The 19,932-nt window shown below is 43.0% G+C and overlaps 1 protein-coding gene across 6 annotated transcripts in view; it reads right to left on the bottom strand.

The window, feature by feature from the left end:
• Positions 1-19,932, bottom strand: part of LOC135514402 (rho-related BTB domain-containing protein 2-like) — a 101,958-nt gene that overhangs the window by 58,943 nt on the left and 23,083 nt on the right. For 3 of the 6 annotated variants that reach the window (XM_064937868.1, XM_064937867.1, XM_064937863.1), the window contains exon 1: positions 8,822-9,171. The exons of the other annotated variants lie outside the window; for them this stretch is intronic. Coding sequence is in view for 1 of the 3 variants with exons in the window: in XM_064937863.1 (XP_064793935.1) it covers positions 8,822-8,850 (29 nt within the window). In the remaining 2 variants the exon portion in view is untranslated. Of the gene's footprint in view, positions 1-8,821; positions 9,172-19,932 lie in introns of those variants that run through there. 6 annotated transcript variants of the gene reach the window in all.

The raw sequence follows: 19,932 nt of genomic DNA, 5'->3' as shown, positions 1-19,932 counted from the left end.
AGAGCAATTTCTAGGGGAAACCTCACCTTACACACCCTAGATGCCTGTGACTGGGGTGTGGCGCAGCGGTCTAAGGCACTGCATCTCAGCGCTAAAGGCATCACTACAGACCCTGGTTCGATTCCAGGCTGTATCACAACTGGCCATGATTGGGAGTCCCAAAGGGCGGCACACACTTGGCCGAGCGCCATCCGGGTTAGAGTTTGGCCGGGGTAGGCCGCCTAGTTAAATAAAGGTTCAATAATTATTGACAGACGTCAGACTGCAGTGAGAGGATCACTGTGACACTGCCTGCTGCCCCCTTCATCCACACACTTAAACAAACCTTCTGCTACACTCGTCTGGCCAAGGAGCAAACACACACACACACCACACACTAGGCTTGGGTGATATACCGTATACCAGGGTATTTAGAAATACCAACTTGTATTTCAATACCGATTATCAATAATGTGGGATGCGTGCTACGCCACTGCTTATAAGTTAAGTATAACTAAAAGAAATCTATGATGTGTTAAATAGATTATATTCAGCTCAGGGCTCCAGCTATACATTTGGTTTGCTGACTTGCTAGCTAAGTGGCTAGATGTCAAGAGCAAGCTTCTTGGTTACAGCAGAGACATTCAATCCCCTCCTGGATCAAGATCCCTGTTGCCCCAAATAATGTGTGCGTAAAAAAAATATCTGTTGAGGTGCACTTTGAAGATGCTAGAACGATCCATATTTACTTTTCCTCTGCAAACGAGGAATGAAGAAAAATCTGACAACCCCATATTAAAATGGTTTATGTATGTACCTAGTCGGCTTGTTGTTGTGTGTTCTATGCGAGATAAATATTCCTCTCTCGAGGCGCAATCAAGTTACGATAGGGAGGGAAACCTGCATTCTGACAAGCAGTTAATGCACAACAATTCTTGCAATCGAGGGGAAAACTGTATTTTTAATGGCTTTGTTAAAAAGGGGGTGATCTCAGCTTTCCATTCCTACTTTATTTATTTATCAACTCATAAATATGCGGGAACTGCACCATTTTAAACCCCATTTTAAAGTTTTTTTGAGCAGCATCATGATGAAGCACTTTACAATTCACCCTGAGTGCATAGGGGAGAGTGGGGCTAAATCTAACATGTGCCAATTGTAGGGTCACTTGGGGTAAAATGCCACCCTACCTCAAAATCATTTTTTTGGGGGGGGGGGGGGGGGGGTGACATAAATTGTGATGAGAAAGATTCGATTTATAGTTGAGCAACCAGGGAAGGTTTTTAAGGAAAAAAATGTGATGTGGTTTCCGTGAGAAGTACAGGCATGATGTGGTTTCTGTTAGAAGTACAGGCAGAGGTGCCACACCACAAGTTATCCTAACATGTAGGCTTAAATTATATTAATTGCGTTTATGCATGTTTTTGGGGAGATACTAATTAAAATATCTGAGGGGACCCCCAAAACAAAGGGGGGAGGGAACTCCCCTTCAATGCAGCCCCCCATCCCCTAACCACTGGTCTGTAGTGCTACTGTCACTGTGCAGGTGGTCTGTGCAGATAAAGAACAGACAAAGACAGCCTCATGCATATTTGAGAGGAGTGTCTCAGTACAGGTTTGGGTCAGTGCAGTGCAGTGGGGGCTTTCATAGAGAAAGACTGAACAACTCAGCTCCCCACCTCCTCAACTCTCCCTTTCTCCATCCACTACTCTTTTCTCTTTCACTGTTTCCATTGCTTACCATCCTTATTGCCCTTTTCTCTAATTTTACTCTCTGTCCTTTTGACACCCACCATCTCAGATTGTTCTGAAACTGTTCTGTAGTTAGAAACAGATAAGATTAGCATTCCTGAAACACAGTGAATATAATTTAGGCATACCTGTTATGGTAACTTGAGGTAAACCGCCACCCGGGGTAATGCCCCCTGCCTGTACTTCTCACAGAAACCTCTTCATGTAACAATTTCCCCCCCAAACAAGTTCCCTGGTTGACACTACTCTTTAACGACTAAAAATATAATCTGTCTCATCAAAAAATGTTCAGTCACTCCCCCCAAAAAAGATTGAGGTAGGGTGGCATTTTACCCCAAGTTACCCTACAATTGACCAGTGTTAGCCTTAGCCCCACTCTCCCCTATGCACTCATGGTGAATTGTGACCCGATTCAGGAGACTAGGTGTATGTCGCAAGTCACAACTTTACAGGAGAGCCTTTGAACAACCATTTTGTTTTTTTTAATCAAAATGTGTTTTTTGGCAGAAATGCCTTCTCGAACATGTGAACTTTCATGTGCCTTAACTTCGATGTAGGGGGCGCTCTTAATTTTTGGATAAAAAAAACGTTCCCGTTTTAAACAAGATATTTTGTCACGAAAAGATGCTCGACTATGCATATAATTGACAGCTTTGGAAAGAAAACACTGACGTTTCCAAAACTGCAACGATATTATCTGTGAGTGCCATAGAACTGATGCTACAGGCGAAACCAAGATGAAATTTCAAACAGGAAATGTCCCAGATTTAAGGCGCTGTGTTCCAATGACTCCTTATATGGCTGTGAATGCACCAGGAATGAGCCTACACTTTCTGTCGTTTCCCCAAGGTGTCTGCAGCATTGTGACGTATTTGTAGGCATATCATTGGAAGATTGACCATAAGAGACTACATTTACCAGGTGCCCGCTTGGTGTCCTCCGTCAAAATTATTGCGCAATCTCCAGCTGCGTGCATTTTACCATTTGCTTCAGAGGAGAAAGGCAACTGCCACGAATGATTTATCATCGAATAGGTATGTGAAAAACACCTTGAGGATTGATTCTAAACAATGTTTGCCATGTTTGTCGATATTATGGAGTTAATTTGGAAAAAAGTTTGGCGTTGTAATGACTGAATTTTCTGTTTTTTTTCTTAGCCAAACGTGATGAACAAAACGGATCGATTTCTCCTGCATAAATAATATTTTTGGAAAAACTGAACATTTTCTATCTGAGAGTCTCCTCATTGAAAACATCCGAAGTTCTTCAAAGGTAAATTATTTTAATCGAATGCTTTTCTTGTTTTTGTGAAAATGTTGCCTACTGAATGCTAGGCTAATGCTATGCTAGCTATCAATACTCTTACACAAATGTTTGTGTAGCTATGGTTGAAAAGCATATTTTGAAAATCTGAGATGACAGTGTTGTTAACAAAAACCTAAGCTTGTGAGCGAATATATTTCATTTCATTTGCGATTTTCATGAATAGTAAACGTTGCGTTATGCTAACGAGCTTGAGGCTCTGATTACGCTCCCGGATACGGGATTGCTCGACGCAAGAAGTTAATAACAAACTTGAATGCCATCTGTAAATACGAATACAATTGTTAAAATTACGAGCCTTGTTGGTTAAGCCACAGAAAGTTAGCAACCTTCCCACTCTAGCCATGATTGGCTGAGATACTGAGTGGGCTGGACATGCCAAGAGAGGATTTCAGATTGGTCTGCCACATTGAAGGTGTCTGTCTATTTGAGCTCATCAGTCTGTGTTGGTAATCCTGTCAAACGTGACTTTAAAAAAACTGTATTGTGTAGTGGAGCTGCATAAGTGTTGCTCTCCATTTTCTGGAGGATCAAGTTTTTGAAATGAGTGGAATTGGAATATGATAGCTAAAGAGATGGAGAAAACACTTGTCTCCGGATTACATTTTCAAACTAAGGGCAACCGTGGTATGGCATTCCCGACAGAGAGACACGTCCATGAGGCGTGTTGATGTATGCAGGGAAGATAGCTAGATACATTTTCATATTTTACACATTTCAAATTTTTACAAAGTGGTTTAATTTCAATCTAGTGTTCTGTTAGCTAGGTTCATTGTTTACCTACAGTTGAAGTAGTAAGTTTACATACACTTAGGTTGGAGTCATCAACCACTCCACACATTTCTTGTTAACAAACTACAGTTTTGTCAAGTCGGTTAGGACATTCCCTTTGTGCATGACACAAGTCATTTTTACAGCAATTGTTTACTGACAGATTATTTCACCGTATCACAATTCCAGTGGATCAGACGTTTAAGTCGCTCTGGATAAGAGCGTCTGCTAAATGACTTAAATGTAATGTAATGTTTACATACACTAAGTTGACTGTGCCTTTAAACAGCTTGGAACATTCCAGAAACTGATGTCATGGCTTTAGAAGCTTCTGATAGGCTAATTGACATAATTTGAGTCAATTCGAGGTGTACCTGTGGATGTATTTCAAGGCATACCTTCAAACTCAATGCCTCTTTGCTTGACATCATGGGAAAATCAAAAGAAATAAACCAAGAACACATAAAAAAAACAATTGTGGACTGGTTCATCCAGTCTGGTTCGTCCTTGGGAGTAATTTCCAAATGCCTGAAGGTACCACGTTCATCTGTACAAACAATAGTTCGCAAGTATAAACAATAACACGCAAGTATAAACACCATGGGACCACGTAGCCGTCATACAGCTCATGAAGAAGACGCGTTCTCTCACCTAGAGATGAACGTACTTTGGTGTGAAAAGTGCAAATCAATCCCAGAAAAACAGCAAAGGACCTTGTGAAGATGCTGGAGGAAACAGGTACAAAAGTATCTATACCCACAGTAAAACAAGTATTTTATTGATATAACCTGAAAGGCCACTCAGCAAGAAAGAAGCCACTGCTCCAAAACCCCCATAAAAAAGCCAGACTACGGTTTGCAACTGCACAAAGAGCGTACTTTTGGAGAAATGTCCTCTGGTCTGATGAAACAAAAATAGAACTGTTTGGCACAACTTAAGGGGGCTGAATAATTTTGCACGCCCAATTTTTCAGTTTTTGATTTGTTAAAAAAGTTTGAAATATCCAATAAAATGTTGTTCCACTTCATGATTGTTTCCCACTTGTTGTTGATTCTTCACAAAAAAATACAGTTTTATATCTTTATGTTTGAAGCCTGAAATGTGGCAAAAGGTCGCAAAGTTCAAGGGGGCCGAATACTTTCACAAGGCGCTGTACACCAGCTCCGTCAGGGAGAATGGGCCAAAATTCACACAAAAAAATCACAAAAATTCAACTTATTGTGAGAAGCTTGTGGAAGGCTCCCCGAAACATTTGACCCAAGTTAAACAATTTAAAGGCAATGCTACCAAATAGTGTATGTAATCTTCTGACCCACCGGGAATGTGATCTAAGAAATAAAAGCTGAAATAAATCACTCTACTATTATTCTGACATTCACATTCTTAAAATAAAGTGGTGATCCTAACTGACCTAAAACAGGGAATTTTTACTCAGATTAAATGTCAGGAATTGTGAAACTGTTTAAATGTATTTGGCTAAGGTGTATGTAAACTTCTGACTTCAACTGTAGCTAGCTAGCTATATGTCTTAAGCTGAAGTGTACTGTTGGCTAGCTAACTAACTTTAGCTGGCTGGCTCCCTAGCAGAGGTTATTATTAGTTTCCCAGAGTTGTTTGCTTTTCTAGTTAGAGCCTAATGTCAGGCACTGTTGGCACTTTGTTCATTGTTGTTTACCTAGCTAACGTTAGCTGGCTGGCTAGTTGGCTAACGTTATGTGACGTGTGTACAACACATGTTGAATATGGCCGGTGTCAGTAAATGTCTGCAAAAAAGCATCATGAAATTGTTGCCAGTGGAGCTGGTTCGGCTGTTTTCATGTTATTTAAAGGTAAACAAATCATTGGCCAGAGCGTCAAGTGTGCGTTCCGAGAGTGAAATGAGATGGGTGGGGCTAAAGCTTAACAGGGTGTGAACGATGCTGAATGCGTGTAGACAAAGAAGAGCTCTTCACTAGATACCAAAACATTCAAAGGTGATTTTCTCTAAAGAGTTTTTCAAGTTGATCAACTTTCAAAGCAGAATTGCTTACCCATTGTTCCACAAATGCAGTGTGATATGCCATTTTGTAGCTCTGAGTCTCTACTTTTATCCAATGTAAAAAAAAACATTTCACTACATAAGACCGAATCCAGGTGGTGAGTCATAATTGTAAAGTGCTTCACCACGATGCTGCTAAAAAAAAGTGCAGTTCACATATTTAGGAGTTGATACCATAACTAGATTCACATGGAATACATTAAAGGTTGAAGAAGCAATACTCCAAGCAGCAGCTCCATATTGTCAGATATAGAGAACTGATACTATATACTGGTTGTTGGGGTGGGATTGGCTTCGGGGGTCTGTGGGTGGCTATTGATAATTTTATTGGATTCCTCAGGTATTACTAATTGTCAAGAAGAATTATGGTCCTAATCGGATGTTGGGTACAATATTTATTTTGTATTATTTGAATACTGTAAAAATGGCCAATTTGGGTGCAAACAACTAGCTTAATTTCTCAGAGATCAAATTATATATTAAAAAATGTCACAGGAATGCTAATCTTATCTTTTTCTAGATACAGAAACCATTTCAGAGCAATCATGCAAAGGTGGGTGACATGACTTGCTGAAATTACATGGAATGACCCATTTCTCTTTCCACCATACTCCTCTCTGTTTCTCTCTCTGTCTCTCTCTCGGTTAGGGCCATGCGATGAGCAGCAGGCAGACGCGTCTCTCTCCACTCCCTCATCTCTCTACCTTTGAGTTATGTAACCGTTCCAGTGGTAGCAGCCGTTCGACCCCAGCGCTTCATAAACCTGATCTCTCATCCTGCTCTTCCTCCCCCACCACCTCCTCTTCCTCAGGGCTAGAGTTCACCCTAACACCATGACACAGCTGGCTGCCTGTAACACCCCTCTGAGGATGACCACACCACACACACAACAATCCCAAGTACGGAAAGACAGATGTGTTATTATAAATGTATGACATTTGCAGAAACTTGGGACATTTTAAACTGACTGTTAAGTCGCCTCCCTTCATGGAAAATTACTAATCGCTGATAGGTGGACGCTCACACCTTCGCAAAATGTAAACCATAGGCTATGTATTGATGCAGTTCTGTGTGTGTGCCATGTCTGTGGATCTGTGCATCTCTGTGTGTGTGTGTGTGTGTGTGTGTCTGAGAGAACACAGACAGAGGGATCTGTGGCGACAGCGGCTGCCACAGGCGAGGGGGGCACAGACTGGTTATATAAGGCGGTAGTCTGGACTAGTCTGCTGTTTTTGCCTGGCTGTATACAGGTCCAGGGGAGAGGCAGGGGCACCCAGCTACATCATCCTGTACTATTAAACTGCCCTGGGGTTTTGGCACACAAATGCATGTACACAATACACACATCAATACATACTTCAATATGCATGAAGCGCTTCATAAGTGCCATGTACACGTCAGCAAAACATCACCTGGGAATACCACTAACTGCTTAGTCATATGTAAACACCAAATTCACTTAAACACAAAACTGTAACTGTCTCTGCGATCTCAAAAGAGGCGACTTATCATTAGAAAGAACCTCCCTCGCAACACTCACACTGTTGTCCGCGTTTAACGTGAAAGCATTGCACTCACAAATGTACCAGGAAACCAACTGCCCACACGAACACCGTGTTACCTTGGACTGCAGGATATTTGTCACTCTTGTGTCACTCCACTCAGCTCAGGCCTTCAGCTTGGGTGCCTCTGCTCTGTCATGGTTGGCAGTCTCAGCCTCTGGCATTGGGCATGACTCTGCCTGTCTGCCACAGTCACCCTCACTAGCCTCTCTCTCCCTCGCTCTCTGTCACTGCGGTAGCCACTCAATACATACACTGCTGGCTGCCTCTTCCATGTGGGTCAATGCAACATGTTATCTCCTAAATGTTGACACAGACAGAACAGGCCCTGGTCACTATAGTGGCTTGCTTTGTCCTGTATCCTCTAGAATTAATACACATGATAAGGTATAGAATATGAACTAAAGGCAGGCATTCAATGACAGGAGCAGCAGACCATTTTTTTTTGCACAATGTTAAATTCTACTTCCTGAGCACAGGGCCTAAGCGGATGGAATGCTATGTATTTATAACAACATGTTTGGGGAGTACACTACCTCTCATGTCCTCTCTAAGAAAATATCACCTTTCCGCACATCACATTGGGTTTGGCCAACATATAACCAAAGCACGTTTCTAACATGGGATTTGGAGTACTGACTGACAGTCTCCTTAGCTGTGACACTGCTACAGCCACATAGTGTAATCTAACCCTCTGAATGACCTGGATCACTATTAAGGGCAGATTGTGTGTTATGTTGATCATAAAGCAACATTCCATTTGAACTGCTATTTAGATTTACTATGAAATAGTACATGGTAAAACATTGAGGGAAACAAGAAACTGCTGCGGACCATTACATCAATGGAGGGTGTTTTGACTGATTGTCTGTGCAGCCATTCATAACCAAGCATCTGGCTCATTTGTATTTTTTCTACTGTATGAGACCCAGTCTTGTAGGAAACTGATAGACTACTTCATTGCATTTCCAGTGCTGACTAGAATTATCCCCAAAATATACAGGAAACTACACGAAGTCCAACGTCAATCGAGTTAGAATTGATAGACCAAAGCATGTTAACCTAGCGGGTAAGTGGGATACAACCCAAAATAGATGCATTGATACTCTTGCGTAACGGACCCAGCCTATTGCTGCACCACAACGAAATGCAAGCAGCTTTCAAGCAGCAGGACACCTGCGCACAACAACAACAAAAACTACCGTCATTATTCGTGTTACATTGGAGCCTAGAAGTCTCCCGGAGCGAAGAGGCTAATAATTAACAATTATTGTTGACAGTTCCAATTTTTCGGAACCAGTGAGATTATTTCATTATCTCTTAAAGCAAACCGAAACACAAAGTGAACACGTGACCATGTGCATGCAAAACTGTTGTACTGACGTTTCCCCCCTACCTTCCGACTGTTCCGGTATTGACCCACATGCCACTCCGCGGTAAATTCGACCGAGCACAGGAGACGAGCGGAGGCAAGAAGAGTTGTCAACTAACTCAAGAGCCTTAAGAGAACCAACGTTACTGTGAATGTTGCCCAAAAACTCAGCGCTGTCACAAAGATAGCATCTTCCTTCTTCTCGCTGTTCTCTTACAATGATTTCAGGCTGCTCACTAACTCCTTTGCATTTAGCTAAAGCACTAACTCTGAACTTTTACCTAAAACTGGGGTTATTTGGTGAAATATTAACCATCGCTAGTTCTAACTATGTCACCTATGAGGCACCCGTCTGTGTTTTTGTTTCTCCAGCTGATTTGTTCTAAAGCACACCCCCATGGGTCTGCGTCATGAGATCGGGATGGATGGGAGCCAATAGTAAGGTGCTGTGCTCTTCCTGTTACCGCCCCGAAGCAGGTTTCCCAACCCAGTTAACTCAAAACATGCCACTTCTGTCTTCGGTCTTTCTGCTTTATTTATTAACAGCAATGTCACAAATTCAACACGTGTCTTTTGACGCACACTGTAGATGTAAACAGTCAGGTTGAATATCTATCATTTTGAAATACTTGACACAGCCTATTACACAGTTATTGATGTTGCATTACTTGATCTAATATTGCAAGCTAACCAAATGACTATAGGGTACTTCACTCACCAAAAACAACACACAAACATTTCAAATTCAGCTAAATATTTGCCAAACATCACTGTGAGGCTCTCTGGCTAGTTGAGTAAGTTCAATGGTATGGCAACTACATACCACACACAGTGACACCAACAGTCATGTGCTCAGCCACTGCTGTAAATATAGGAGCACATACTGTAGATGTCACTGTAGATGAGAAAGGTAAGCCTCCCCACCTGTATAATGAATGAGCCATTCTTTGTCATGGACGGAACTTCTGGGAATTCAATACCTGGAATGTTAAGCTTTCCCACAGGGGAATAAATGCCCAAAATAAAAAATAATCTAATGGAATGCATTACTTTGTATTTTCATTATAAGGGCATAGATTTAACACTTAATACCCATACACTGTGACCAGACAATGTGTCCTGTAGGATGTTAATTTTGGCATCACAGGTCATAAGGTCATTACTATGGTTACGATAATAAAGGTCACCCTTAGCCTTTGGCCTATTCATGACAGTGCTGAGGTTGGCCCTCTATTGACAATGTGCGCATCCGATTCATAGTAAATCAAGGAAGAACAGGTTGCCATTATATCGGAGTCGTCTCGAACCTACATGTCCAATGTTTGATCAAACACTATAACCTTGTTCAACATTCAAATTAAAACGCCTGTGGTCATATACACTTATGTAGGCATAGTCCAAAATGTAGGTGCCTGACTAATGATACATACATGATGCTAATGATACATACAAGAACAGAAAGGCCCTCACGCTGTATGCTACTAATTACCTTCTTTAATGAAATCAAACAGGACCTGGAGGAAGATGACCTCGGACCTCTGGATGAAAATGTTGTCATTAAAGGTGGGAATTAGGACCAACATTTAAATGAGCTACCCAAAAAGCCTTCTCTACTGCAGTGTTTCCCAACCCTGGTCTTCAAGTACCCCCCGGCAGGACACCGTTTCGTTGTAGCCCTTGACAAACACACCTCATTCATCTCATTGAGGGCTTGATGATTAGTTGACAAGTTGAATCAGGTGTGCTTGTCCAGGGTTACAATAAAAATGTGTACTGTTGGGGGTACTGGAGGACCAGGGTTGGGATACACTGCTCTACTATGTATAAGGAAAAGGCTGACATCCCCTGGTGGATCTAGGTACTGCATTTTCCATAAGAATGGCTTGAGGAGTGTAGCCTGTTATTGCTAGGGAACAGCTTAGTTTACGCCCCCTGTTCCCACAGTCTTGTCAATGCATTCACTCAGCCCTGTCCGTCAGCCACACACACACACACACACACACACACACACACAAAAGCGCTCACCATACAGGGGTGGGAGCAGTAGAGGTGCAGGGGTAAAATCACAGTGGAAGCCATGCCAAGCCAGTAAAGAAAAGCCATATCACAACCTATGTTGTGATAATTGCGTTATTTGTTCTATAACCCATTCGTTCATACGCCACCGTGACATATAATAAGGCTGTGACAACAGAAAGACAACAGTCACACAGTGGCAGAATAAATGAAACTACACATACGTCACAAAACTGGAGAGCAACATCTGTTCAGTGAAGTCCACAAAGCAAATATTGCATGTATGACCTGCAGCATGGTCAAGCAAGTTAATGTTTTCGACAGTTTTACTAAATAACTACAGATTTAGAACCCCCAACTAAGCACAAAGACAACAGGAGCACTGCCTGGCAAAACGGTCTATGGCTCTGTCATACAATACGCTTTCAGTTTTTATTGTCATAGTCTACCGAGCTAAAATACTTGCCAGTCTAACTTCCTCACATGGGCATCAAGGAAGCAGCTAAGTTAGCTAAATGGTTAACTTGTGCCTACTAGGCTACATCTCGGCTACATATTGAACTTCAATCGTCTCAGGCCAGCGGCCTAACATATTAAATGATCCAAATCGGAAGAGACAGAGGGGCGCTGTTTCCCTCGCTCGGATGATTTCTCCGGTGAGATTCAGCCACTTGCTAATTGACTGAAAATTATGAAAACGCAGAGCTACATTTAAAAATATATATTTTTATTGGTCAAATATTTGGAGAAGCCTGGCTTCCCTTGGCATCCATGAATACATGCCACTGACTGGGAGTGCCTATAGCAGTGCCCACAGCAGCCAGTCCTGAGAAAGTGATGCCCCCTGGCCCCTCTGGCATGGCTCAAATGGAACGCCATGAATGATGGGGTTGGAATGTTGTATAAAACGGGGGGTCTTGGTTTTGCAATCGGGGTCATAGAATTTGGAAAGGCAGCGCTTGTTAAGGAGAGACCTTGTGAGCGAACTTTCAAATGCATGCTGTGGTTGTGGCTGCCCTATTTCAGTTGCAAGAAGCACTAGGCTTGTATCAGTGTTTTATGACTATGTTATTAAAATTGCAGGCCTGCGTATCATTATCGTTAAATGTGTGTGGAAATGTCTCCTTGCTGGTGTACTGTAATGAACGGTGGGTTGAGAATGAGATGAGGCCATAGATCAAGGAAGGGAGTTATATTATCGAAACAAAGTCAATTCTTTTTTTTTAAACATGCAAGTGTTCTTAAGGAGACTCTGCCGTATTTCTTGATTTAGCTCTCTTCAGTGCGTGCTCGCACACACACACACACACACACACACACACACACACACACACACACACACACACACACACACACACACACACACACACACTACATCAAGGTTGGAAAACATATTGTATTCCCAGGCTGGAGCAGTAGGGGTGCCTGGATGACCAGGCCACAGAGGTCAGTTTGAACTGAGCCGGTCTCTGTATGTTCTAGTAATGTCTGTCTGCCTGTCTGTATCTCTTTCTTTCTGTACCCCGAGAGCCCCTGACCCTGAGACATACGCCCCAGAGCTCACCAAAAGGAGGCACATTCTTTCACACACAGACACTACTCTCAAAACCCCGTCAGCTCACCCCAATGCCCTATGCCCAATGGCCATACTGGAGCTTACATCTAGCTGTCAAAACACCAAGCATCTTCCACCACACCCACAGAGAGCTTCCCTCAGTCAGACACTATGCCAGCGGCATCGGCCTCCACACTCTGATACAAGTAGGTCCGTGCCAAAGTGGGCCATCCAACAGTCCCCCAACACTTGAGGATATTTAAAAGTCAGTAGGGAATGAGCTTGTTTTTTTCTTGCACAGGGAAGTGGAGTTTGCTGCTTGCTTGTCCTCAGGGAAACTTAGAGGTCAAGGGTGAAGGGTGATGATGGTGTTATTGGAGGGGCAGGCAACCTTGTCAAAAAGAGTGAAGCTGGCATTCCTAAACATGCACGTGCGCTCGCACACACACGTCGCACTGGGTCTGAACCCCCCCTGTGCAACTGGGTCTTGGACTTACCGATAGGCCAACCCAAATGGTGAAGGTAGGCAACAACACCTCCACCATGCTGATCCTCAACACAGGGGCCCCACAGGGGTGTGTGCTCATCCCCCTCCTATACTCCCTGTTCACCCATAACTGCATGGCCACGAACGTCCCCAACTCAATCATCAAGTTTGCTGACAACACAACAGTGGTTGGTCTGATTACCAACAACAATGAGACAGCCTACAGAGAGGAGGTGAGGGCCCTGGCGTAGGGTGGTGCCAGTACCATAACGTTCCACTTTAAATGACTTTCGGCTCATAAAGCCTTCATAATGCCTTCATAAACACAACATAAGTGTTACAAAGCATCTATAACTGTATGCCATGCTTTATAAAGGGTTCATAAATGTGGCATAACTGTGGAAAATAATCATCAATATCAAATCAAACTTTTTGTCATATGTGTCGAATACAACAAGTGTAGACCTTACCGTGAAATACTTACATACAAGCACTTAACCAACACCGCATTTCAAAAAGAGTTAAGAAAATATTTACCAAATAAACTCAAGTAAAAAATAATAAAAAATAACACAATCAAATAACAAGGCTATATACAGGTGGTACAGAGTCCGTGTGCTGGCGTACATTTTAGCTGAGGTAATTTGTACATGTAAGTAAAGGTGAAGTGACTATGCATAGATAATAAACCGCGAGTAGCAGCAGTGTACAAAACAAATGGGGGGAGGTGGTGTCAATTTAAATAGTCCGGTGACCATTTGAATTTTTATTAATTGTTCAGCAGTCTTATGGCTTGGGGGTAGAAGCTGTTAAGGAGCCTTTTGGTCCTAAACTTGGCGCTCCTGTACCACTTGCCATGTGGTAGCTGAGAAAAAACGCTATGACAATTTTATAGGCTTTCCTCTGACTCTGCCTATTATATAGGTCCTGGAAGCGAGGAAGCTTGGCTCCATTGATGTACAGGGCGGTACTCCCTACCCTCTGCAGCGCCTTACGGGCAGATGCCAAGGAGTTGTCATACCAGGCGGTGATGCAGCCGGTCAGGATGCTCTCGATGGTGCAGCTGTAGAACTATTGAGGATCTGGGGGCCCACGCCATATCTTTTCAGTCTCCTGATGGGGAAAAGGTTTTGTCGTGCCCTCTTCACAACTGTATTGGTGTGCTTGGACCATGATAGTTCATTGGTGATGTGGACACTAAGTAACTTGAAACTCTCGACCCACTCCACTATACCCCATTGATGTTCAGCCTGCCTTTTCCTGTAGTCCACGATTACATTTACATTTACATTTAAGTCATTTGGCAGACGCTCTTATCCAGAGCGACTTACAAATTGGTGAATTCACCTTATGACATCCAGATCAGCTGCTTTGTCTTGCTCACATTGAGGGAGAGGTTGTTGTCCTGGCACCACACTGCCAGTTCTTTGACCTGCTCCGTATAGGCTGTCTCATCGTTGTCGGTGATCAGGCCTACCACTGTTGTGTCGTCAGCAAACTTAATGATGGTGTTGAAGTCTTGTTTGGCCACGCAGTTGTGGGTGAACAGGGAATACAGGAGGGGACTAAGTACACACCCCTGAGGGGCTCCAGTGTTGAGGATCAGCGTGGCAGATGTGTTGTTGCCTACCCTTACCACCTGGGAGAGGCCTGTAAGGAAGTCCAAGATCCAGTTGCAGAGGGAGGCGTTTAGTCCCAGGGTCCTTAGCTTAGTGAGGCGCTTCGTGGGCATTATGGTGTTGAACGCTGAGCTGTAGTCAATGAACAGCATTCTCACATAGGTGTTCCTTTTGTCCAGGTGGAAAAGGGCAGTGTGGAGTGCGATTAAGATTGCGTCATCTGTGGATATGTTGGGGCGGTATGCGAATTGGAGTGGGTGTCGGGTATCCGGAAGGATGCTGTTGATGTGAGCCATGACCAGCCTTTCAAATCACTCCATGGCTGCCGACATGAGTGCTACGGGGCAGTAATAATTTAGGCAGGTTACCTTCACTTCCTTGGGCACAGGGACTATGTGTCACGAATATTACCGATGTTGGATCCCCTTCTAGTTCAGGTGGCGCTCGGCGGTTGTCGTCGCCGGTCTACTAGCTGCCACCGATCCTTTGTTCTGTGTTCGTTTGTTTTTGTTTAATTGGTTTCACCTGTTCCTTGTTTGGTTGTTAGGGTGGGGTTATTTAAGTTTGTTTAGCCCGCTTCTGTTTGTGCGGGCTTGTTCTACTGTAATTGTGAGAGGTGTTAGTATTCGTTTTGGGTTTTTCCGCTGTCCTAGTATTTTACCAAAGGGTACTATTTGTTTTAATAGTTACGCCTGTGTTGGATATATACTATTTTGTTCTTTTGATTTTGGACATTAAAGCGTGTTTTTTCCCACATCCTTTGCTCTCTGCGCCTGACTCCACACACACTCACTCATTGAGCGTTACACTATGGTGGTCGGCTTGAAACATATACACTACCATTCAAAAGTTTGGGGTCACATAGAAATGTCCTTGTTTTTTAAAGAAAAGCAACATTTTTGTCCATTAAAATAACCTACAATTTTTCAGAAATACAGTGTAGACATTATTAATGTTGTAAATGACTATTGTAGCTGGAAACGGCAGATTTTTTATGAATATCTAGAAAGGCGTACAGAGGCCCATTATCAGCAACCATCACTCCTGTGTTCCAAGGGCACTTTGTGTTAGCTAATCCAAGTTTATTATTTTAAAAGGCTAATTGATCATTAGAAAACCCTTTTGCACTTATGTTAGCACAGCTGAAAACTGTTCTGATTAAAGAAGAAATAAAACTGCCCTTCTTCAGACTAGTTGAGTGTCTGGAGCATCAGCATTTGTGGGTTCGATTAAAGGCTCAAAATGGCCAGAAACAAATACTTTGTTCTGAAACTCGTCAGTCTATACTTGTACTGAGAAATGAAGGCTATTCCATGCGAGGAATTGCCAAGAAACTGAAGATCTTGTACAACACTGTGTACTACTCCCTTCACAGAACAGCGCAATCTGGCCCTAACCAGGATGTAAAGTGGGCGCCAGTGTACAACGGAGCAAAAGGACAATACAAGAGAGTGTCTAGTTTGAAAAACAGAAGCCTCACAAGTCCTAAACTGGCAGCTTCATTAAATAGTACCCGCAAAACACCAGTCTCAATGTTAACAGTGAAGAGGCGAGCTCTCTAGGTAGAGTTGCAAAGAAAAAAGATATCTCAGACTGGCCAATAAAAAGGAAAAATTAAGATGGGCAAAAGAACACAGACACTGAACAGAGGAACTAGAAGTCCAGCATCCCGGAGTTGCCTCTTCACTGTTGATGTTGAGACTGGTGTTTTGCGGGTACTATTTAATGAAGCTGCCAGTTAGTACTAGTTAGGCGTCCTTTTTATCAAACTTGACACTCTAATGTACTTGTCCTCTTAATCAGTTGTGCACCGGGTCCTTCCACTCCTCTTTCTATTCTGATTAGAGCCATAATTTCTGGTCAATTTGATGTTATTTAATGGACAAAAAGTGTGCTTTTCTTTCAAAAACAAGGACATTTCTAAGTGACCCCAAACTTTTGAACAGTAGGTTAGGTATTACAGACTCGGTCAGGGAGATGTTGAAAATGTCAGTGAAGACACTTGCCAGTTGGTCCGCGCATGCTTTGAGTACACATCCTGGTAATTTATCTGGCCCCGCCGCTTTGTGAATGATGACCTGTTTAAATGTCTTTCTCCTATCGGCTACCTAGATCGTTAACATACAGTCGTCCAGAACAGCAGGTGCTCTCGTGCATGCTTCGGTGTTGCTTGCCTCGAAGCGAGCATAAAAGGCATTTAGCTCATCTGGGTCATCTGAGTGCATAACGTAATTTCTTATAAACGTCTGGATTAGTGTCCCACTCCTTGAAAGCCGCAGCTCTAGCCTTTAGCTTGATGTGGATTTTGCCAGTAATCCATGGCTTCTGGTTGGGATATGTATGTACGGTCACTGTGGGGACGACGTCATCGATGCACTTATTGATGAATCCGGTGACTGAGGTGGTATACTCCTCAATGCTATTGGATGAATCCCAGAACATATTCCAGTCTGTGCTAGAAAAACAGTCCTTTAGCATAGAATCCGTGTCATCTGACCACTTCATTATTGAGCGAGTCACTGGTACTTCCTGCTTTAGTGTTTGCTTGTAAGCAGGAATCAGGAGGATAGAATTATGGTCAAATTTGCCAAATGGTAGGTTGGGGAGAGCTTTGTACGCATTTCTGTGTGTGGAGTAAAGGTGGTCTAGAGTTCTGCTGTTGCATCTAAGGTGGTCTATCTGTTCTAAGGTGGTCTATCTGTTCTAAGGTGGTCTATCTGTTCTAAGGTGGTCTATCTGTTCTGCCGGTGCATTGAAAATCCCGCCAACTCTATATTATCCGTGTCGTCGTTCAGCCATGACTAGGTGAAACAATAGATATTACCATTTTTAATGTCCAGTTGGTAGGATAATCGTAGGTCATCAATTTTATTTTCCAATTATTGCACTTTAGCCAGTAGAACGGATGGCAGTCGGAGTTTACTCGCTCGCCTACGTATTCTCAGAAGGCATCCCGACCTGCGGCCCCCTTTTCCTCTGTCTTTTCTTCACACAAATGACGGGGATGTGGGCCTGTTCCCGGGAAAGCAGTATATCCTTCTCATCAGACTCGTTAAAGGAAAAATCTTCTTCCAGTAGAGGTGAGTGGTCACTGTTGTGATGTCCAGAAGTTCTTTTCAGTCATAAGAGTCGGTAGCAGCAACATTATGTACAAAATAAGTTTAAAAAACAAGTTACAAACAATGCAAAAAAAACGAACAAATAGCACAGTTGGTTAGGAGCAAGTAAAACGTCAGCCATGCTCTTAGGCGCCATCTTAACATACCAACTATGTCAAATATGATATAAACATGTACTCTATGAAGGGTGACATGTTGAGCTGAAGGACAGCATATACTCTAAAGTGAAGTTATGTTAATCACATTACACCTAATCTCATTCGGTTAGTGCTATCTGAGATTCTTGGGACGTCCCTCTCCTAAACCCTAAACCCTACCCTAATCTTAAACCATGACCCTTACCTAATCCAAACCTTAACAATTTTAAATTTCACTTTCAATGGGGTAGGGACATCCCAAGGATCCCCGAATGGCAGAGAAACAATCTTATTCCCAGACACTTCCACCCCAAATGTGCGGAAAGGTCTGTTAGACCAACACGTCAAACTTGGCCTTTGTTAACCAATGCAGAGTGCCCAGTTGAATCTCCCGGCGCATTACTCTTTGGCTTAATCTACCAACCAATCATCTCCCACAACACCTTCTACCATGTGTCTTGTGCATCATATCGGTGCGACATCTTGGCAACAAAGATATTGTGTTTGTAACTCTTATTGGTATGGTTTCCCCCAAAGCGTGACACACATCGAGAACAGATTTTAAGGGTGTAATCTTTCTTCTTCTCGGTGGAGCCATTAGCTAGCTAGCTATGTCCTTTGCTAATAAGATAGCTGGAAGGTGTTTGTTTTTTATCCCTTGAGGCCAGGGGGAATGGCTTCCACTAGATAGCACAGCCACAAAGTCAAAATTGGCTATTATCGTAAAGATTTATGAAAACAAAAAATTAGCTTTTTGGTCTTAATTTAAGGTTAGGCATAAGGTTGTCACTGTTTTTAAGGTTAAGGTTAGTTTTAAAATAACATTTTAAGAAGATATGTTTTGGAAATGGGCAGGGTTTAGCCATAATTATGGCTTTGTGGCTGTGTTAATTAGTGACGACCAGGGGAAAATGTTTTTGCTAGCCTGATGACAATACTTTACCTAGTAAGGTCACTCCCATAGAACAATATGGTCACTCCCACTAATGCCAACTTTGACTGGTTGATATCCCAGGCGTATACAATGCATTTGGAAAGTATTCCGACCTCTTGACTTTTTCCACATGTTGTTGTGTTACAGTCTTATTCTAAAATAGATTAAATCGTTCTTTCCTCATCAACCTACACAATACCCCATAATTACAAAGCAAAAACTGAAATATCACATTTACATAAGTATTCAGACCCTTTACTCAGTACTTTGTTGAAGTACCTTAGGCAGCGATTACAGCCGTTGGTCTTCTTGGGTATGCACACCTGTATTTAGGGAGTTTCTCCCATTCTTCTCTGCAGCTCCTCTCAAGCTCTGTCAGGTTGGAAGGGGAGCATCGCTGCACAGCTATTTTCAGGTCTCTCCAGAGATGTTCGATCGGGTTCAAGGACATTCAGAGACTTGTCAAATAGCCACTCCTGTGTTGTCTTGGCTGTGTGCTTATCCTGTTGGAAGGTGAACCTTCACCCCATTCTGAGGTCTTGAACGCTCTGGAGCAGGTTTTCATCAAGGATCACTCTGTACTTTGCTCCGTTCCTTTCCCTCCATCCTGACTAGACTCCCAGTCCCTGCTGCTGAAAAACAATCCCACAGCATGATGCTGCCACCACCATGCTTCACCATTGGGATGGTGCCATGTTTCCCCCAGACCTGATGCTCGGTATTCAGGCCAAAGAGTTCAATCTTGGTTTCGTCAGACCAGAGAATCTTGTTTCTCATTGTCTGAGAGTCCTATAGGTGCCTTTTGGCAAACTCCATGCATGTACTTTTTACTGAGGAGAGGTAGTTCTATCTAGCCACTCTACCATAAGGGCCCGATTGGTGGAGTGCTGGAGAGATGGTTGTCCTCCTGGAATGTTCTCCCATCTCCACAGAGGAACTCTGGAGCTCTGTCAGAGTGACCATCGGGTTCTTGGTCACGTCCCTGACCAAGGCCCTCCTCCCCCGATTGCTCAGTTTGGCCAGGCGGACAGGCTCTCGGAAGATTCTTGGAGGATCCAAACTTCTTCCATTTAAGAATGATGGAGGCCACTGTGTTCTTGGGGACCTTCAATGCTGCAGGTATGTTTTGGTACCCTTCTCCAGATCTGTGCCTGGACACAATCCTGTCGCTGTGGTGTATGGAGAATTCACTCAACCTCATGGCTTGGTTTTTGTTCTAACATGCACTGTCAACTGTGGGACCTAATATAGTGCCTTTCCAAATCATG

The sequence above is a fragment of the Oncorhynchus masou genome, chromosome 25 (genome assembly GCF_036934945.1).
Source record: "Oncorhynchus masou masou isolate Uvic2021 chromosome 25, UVic_Omas_1.1, whole genome shotgun sequence".
NCBI lineage: Eukaryota > Metazoa > Chordata > Actinopteri > Salmoniformes > Salmonidae > Oncorhynchus > Oncorhynchus masou.
This window is presented reverse-complemented; position numbering and strand designations above follow the sequence as displayed.